The following is a 5,894-nucleotide window of genomic DNA, read 5'->3' as shown; positions in this document are numbered from 1 at the left end:
AGAAAGAAAGAAGGATATATATGGAGAGAGTAGTGGAGAGTCATTGTAGTTAGACCCTCCAGTGTTGAAGCCTCCAGAGTCCACACCCACCAACTGTACAAAAACCAAAGCCACTTTCCTGGAAGTACCCTTAATCCCTTTTTCCCCTTCTTCCAAGTCGCACACGCACATTTCTTAATTACTATTATAATATTATTCCAACCTGCATGCACCTTCACATCACACATACATACACACACCAATCTCTATCTCTCTCTCTACATATATAAACCCCCTAATAAACACTATCTTTGCCCATTGCACTTGCTAATCCCAAAACCACTCTAGCTCTACACAATCACTCATAAGTCTAAACTGAATAGTAGTTTCAGTGGAGTCGATATAATGGAAGCATTGAATAATAGAAGCTCATCGTGCACAGCTTCTTCTTCGGACTCTTCGTCGTCGGAGTCAACGCAAAGGAATCCCAACAGGCCCGAGAGGATCAAAGGTCCATGGAGCGCAGAAGAAGACCGGATCCTGACCCGCTTGGTGGAGAGATACGGGGCACGAAACTGGACTCTCATTAGTCGCTACATAAAGGGGAGGTCGGGCAAGTCCTGCAGACTAAGGTGGTGCAACCAGCTAAGCCCAACGGTGGAGCACCGTCCCTTCTCCTCCCACGAGGACGACACCATCATCGCCGCCCATGCCCAGTACGGTAACAGATGGGCCACCATTGCCAGGTTATTGCCGGGCCGAACCGATAACGCTGTAAAGAACCACTGGAACTCCACTCTCAAGCGGAGGGCCAGAGACCAACGTCGCGGTGGTAGTGCTACCGGAGTTCACGCTACTTGCGCTTCTCTTGCTGCGGCGCCAACAAACGAGAGAGCCTCGTGTTCTTCAGGGGCCCTGCCACCTTGCACGTTGCCCTTGGAGGATGACCCGTTGACTGCGTTGACTCTTGCCCCGCCTGGGATTGATCGTGGTAGCGGTGCGGTGGAGGCGGAGCAACAGCGAGCCTCGCCGGAGACTAGTGTGGGTTCAGGGTTTTGGGATGTGATGAGGGATGTGATTGCCAGGGAAGTGAGGGAATATGTATCTTCAAATTTCTCTGACCACTCTAATTTTCATTGAGACTTGTCTATGAACTATATGATGAATCACAATAGTTTTCGCTTTCTTTTTTTGTTCTTATTAATGAATGTGGTGTTGTTGTTTTTAAAGTATATTCTGCACTTCAATTAATTTTTACTTATGGTGTATGTAAATAATAATCTTCTTCTTTCTTGGATGGCTTATTTTACTTCTGCCTATTCATAATTAGTCTTTATTTGCTTTTTCTATTTTCATTTGATCACTAAATCAGCTTGTAATATAGAGAGATACTTCCGTTAAGGTGTGATGTTATGAACGGTTAGATAAATAAAAAATATTATTCAAAATTAAAATTAATTACTAATATATTTATGTATAAATATATGTATAGTTTAATTTATTTTTAATGTGTATTTATATTTTAATATATATTTTATATTCATATATATATTTTATACAAATACGTAATACAATAATAAATAAATATATTTTTTAAATATTTTAAATTATCTAACAGTTTATAATGCTATTTTATACGAAAATATCAAGAGTATTCAATATATAATATTATTTGGGTTCAAATTTAAATATGGTAGGCATATCTGTTCACAGCTGGATGGAAACTGACTAAGAACCCTATCTTAGGTGATTGAATCTTTATAAAAACGATAGGACAAAGAGTACGTGAAGTAGTAGTGTTGAAATAATATGGAAAGCTTGAATGAGATTTCTGTAGCTGAATGTGATATTAAAATGGAAAAGAGGAGCTGAGAGTTCGTAATTCTTGTTACCAATGCAAAACGCGTTAGTTTAGTTGTACTACTACTTGGCCTTTAATTTATTCCAATTCCAATTAATAGAAATTAAAGGCTCGACCGCGTCGCCTTTAAATCATTTGAGCCAACGCTCGTCGCTGTTTATTAGTGCCTTCTCAGTCGGAAACTTTACGTTCCCTAATACATTAGAAAAGAGAGATCTATTTTAATCTCCATTATGACCATATAGTCCAACCAATGCAATGATGCATGTTCAACTACCAATCGGAGTGTTTATTTTGTTGCGCTTATGATCAAGTACGATGTTTAAACTACAGCAATGCAAGTTTCCAATATTCTATACATAAAAGTCAAACCAGCATTTAAGAGAGAGGCCAGGGAAAAATTAGTGGTGAAACAAACCAAGCACCAGTCTAGTATAAGGTATAAATGGATTCCAAAACATTGTTCCATGTATATATAGCAAGTTTAAAACTCTCATTTGGTAGCGTTTAATTGACCACCGTGATACGTGACGTAGCATTAGCATAGAATCTGGTACATACATATTGGATGAACTGGACTGTTTAAATAATATAACTATGTCAAGCCATCAATACTTAACAAATTTAATCTTATTATTTCCCATTTAAGAAATCTTATTTGAAACGCTTCTGTTTCTGTGTTAGGTACTTTAATTTTTCTAGGCAAGAATTCAAACTACGGTTCACTGTATCTAGTATATATGAAGGATCAACATCATCTCTTAAACCTAATCTTTGTTGGTTGTTGCTGATTTCTGTTATATAGCAGATATATATAATTCCTTGTTAATCCTGCATAAAACTATTAAGATAATGCATGCGTCTGTTGTTACACAATATTGCGCTCAAACTATATAGGTATAAACGTACTATATATATATATGACACGCTTCCTACCATATGCAGCCAAAAACTTAGGTATAAGGTCATATATGTTATTTGAATATCGAAGATGGACCGAACCCTATAGTTCTGTCCAAGAGCCAAAATAGACACAAAATCAAAATGCATTAAACAAGCTACCGTAGCTAGGGGCCACGCTGGTTGACACTTATATTATATTGAAGAGAGAGCAAATAGGAATAATTATTGTTCTATTCTATTCATATTATAATATAGTTTTAAATAATAAAAATGATTTACCCTTTACGCTATTAATGTATCAAAACTGAAATGACATAGTCACATAGAGTAAAAATACTCATTTTGTTCTTACAATGCCTAAGAATTATTTTATAATGAATAATAAAAAAAAAACACAATAATATAAAACTTCAATAAGAGAGATTTCAATCAAATATTTAACTATCGTGTATCATCGTCCGGTCTGGAATCATCGAGAGATGGAGAAGGCGGAAGAACATGAGGCTGTGGAGGGTCACTTGAGATAGAATCTGTAGAATCATCACTAGGAAAAAGATCAACATTGGGGTTAGTAAACAAAGGTGACTAAGTAGTAGGAATCGACTCAAAGGATGAGAATCGAGAAAATATGTGGTGCTCCCAGAAGACAACATGACGAGATATACGAATACGTTTAGAGAGAGGATCCTAACAACGATAACCCTTGTGTTCAGTGCCATAACCAAGAAAACAACACATACGAGCCCGATGTTTAAGTTTACTATGTTCATGAGGTTGAAGAAGAACAAAACATACACAACCGAAAACTCGAAGAGAACTATAATCTGGGGAGATATGATAAAGACGCTCAAAGGGAGTAACATTACCAAGACCAGAAGAAGGGAGTCTATTGATAATATGAACAGCAGTAAGAATAGCTTCACCCCAAGTACACTCAGGACACGAAGAAGAAAGGAGCATTGCACGGACGGAGTCAAGAATGTGACGGTATTTGCGTTCAGCTCTACCATTTTGTTGAGATGTACCAGGACAAGAAAACTCAGACAAAGTACCCTATTCTGCAAGAAAGGCTAAGAGTTTGGAATTACGGTATTCCATAGCATTATCACGTCGGAAAACCTTAATGACCTTGGAAAACTGAGCTTTAATCATAGTAGCAAAGTTGATATAGATCTGAGGTAACTCATGGCGATTAGTCATCAAATAAACCCAAGTAAAACGGGAATAATCATCAATGAAAACGACAAAGTATCAAGCTCCGCCCATAGAGGCAGTGGGAGCGGGGCCCCAAACATCAGAGTGAATGAGATCAAAAGGAGAGCAAGCAAGAGATGAATTATTGTGAAAAGATAAAGTAGGTTGTTTGACAGTTTGACAAGAAATGCAATCAAAAGATTCATTTGGAACCTGACCTAAAACACCCTGAGAGCCAAGAGGACGCAGTTTTCCTAGGGAGGTGTGGGCAAGACGCTGATGCCATAAGTGGAGGGTAGAGGGAGAAGAAGCAGCATAGAGATTTGGTACAGGAGGAATATGAAGATTCTCGAGTTCAAACAACCTTCTAACCTTACATCCAGTCCCGATGATTTGTCCCGTCTGAGGATCCTGTACACGACAACCAGAAAAAGAAAAAGTGACTTCAAAACCCAGATCAACAAGTTGACCAACAGAAATAAGATTGAAGTTTAATTTGGGAATATAATAAGTATCAGGAAGATTAAGAGTTGACTGGGATATAGAACCCTTGTGTGTTGCGTGCAAGAGGGAGCCATTTGCAGTATTGACAGAAGGTCCATTTGTAGTGATAGACATGGACGAGAAAATATTACACAACAGAGACATGTGATTAAAACAACCCAAGTCAAAGTACCATTTAGAATTACCTGGAGAGGTGGAAAAAGCAGCAGGGGTATTACCAGAAACAGAGAGAAGACGCTGAAGAAGAGATGCAATATCAGAAAGAGAGACAGGAGACGAGTTGAGTGGACTAGGACGTGGTGGGCAAGTAGGACAGGCAGTAATTAATGTCCCGAGAGCTTGCAGTAACGGAAGAACAGCTGTGAACAATGGTAGCTAAGGTGACCTTTCTGGTGACAGGTGCAACATTCAACAGAAGGACAGTCGGGGAAGAGGTGCCAAGAACGGTTACAGTTTCGACAGAATTTACCCTTTTTGTCGGTGGCAGCAAAAACATCTGGCTTTTTCATGATAGCAGTCACAAAGATCAAAGAGAGGAGAGAAAACGGCAATTTCGGAGCAGAAAATAAGAAATCGGAGTGCAAAATCGGAAAGAGCTCACCAAAAAACCTTAGGGAGGGTCCCACTTGTCTGCCACGTCAGTGCCACATCAGCAGCCACGACAGCGCCACATCAGCGAGACAAGGACACGTGGCGGCACGTGAAAGGAGGGAGAAAGACACGCGGCAACCAGGTGGAAGTGCGGGTCAGGCCGGGCGTGAGAAGGTCAGGTCGGGCGTGCACGGGTTGTCCGAGGCTCAGTTGACTGGCAGCCAGGTGGAAGCGCGGGTCAAAGGCGGGTCGGGCCGGGCATGCGCAGGTCGGCCAAGGATCAGTTGACACGTGGCAGCGCGAGGATCGTCCGATTGGAGCCGAGATCCAACGGCTGTTGAACCTTTTGAAGGAGAAACAATGGAGGCGGGCAGCAGGATTCCGGCGGCGCGTGACGGCGCGTCCGGTGGCTGATGGCAGCGATCTCAGCAGCGTTGGAAAGCTGACAAAGAGAGGAATACGATGATGCCGGAGGTGACGAACCAAAGCGTCGAAAAGGTAACGAAAAAAAGGCCAAAGAACACTGCCGGAAAAGAAAAAAACAATGGGGCTATGAACTAATATTCAATGGAAAAAAAAAAAGACCTAAGCTCTTGATACCATGATAGAAATAAGAGACTGAAAGAGTAACCTGAAAAGTGTATTATTGAGTTGTGATCTAAGGTACAATATACAAGAGGTATTTATAGATACTAAATGAATCAAAGTAATAAAGACATAAAATCCTACAATTAATGTACAGATATACTATATAAATATAGATGATACTAATTGATCTAAATTAATTCTAATGATTCTCTAACAGTTTTCTTCATAAAACCATTTTAGCTAAATATAAATAGAAAACACTTATCTTACTCGC

At 39.9% G+C, this 5,894-nt stretch overlaps 1 protein-coding gene across 1 annotated transcript; it reads left to right on the top strand.

Moving 5' to 3' along the window:
- LOC107610198 (transcription factor MYB44) lies at positions 1-1,261 on the top strand. The gene has a single exon (XM_016312300.2). The coding sequence runs from the start codon at positions 385-387 to the stop codon at positions 1,117-1,119; it is 735 nt and encodes a 244-aa protein (XP_016167786.1). The 5' UTR covers positions 1-384; the 3' UTR covers positions 1,120-1,261.

The sequence above is a fragment of the Arachis ipaensis genome, chromosome B07, assembly GCF_000816755.2.
Source record: "Arachis ipaensis cultivar K30076 chromosome B07, Araip1.1, whole genome shotgun sequence".
Classification (NCBI taxonomy): domain Eukaryota; kingdom Viridiplantae; phylum Streptophyta; class Magnoliopsida; order Fabales; family Fabaceae; genus Arachis; species Arachis ipaensis.
Note: the sequence above shows the minus strand (reverse complement) of the source record. Positions and strands in the feature narration are given on the sequence as shown.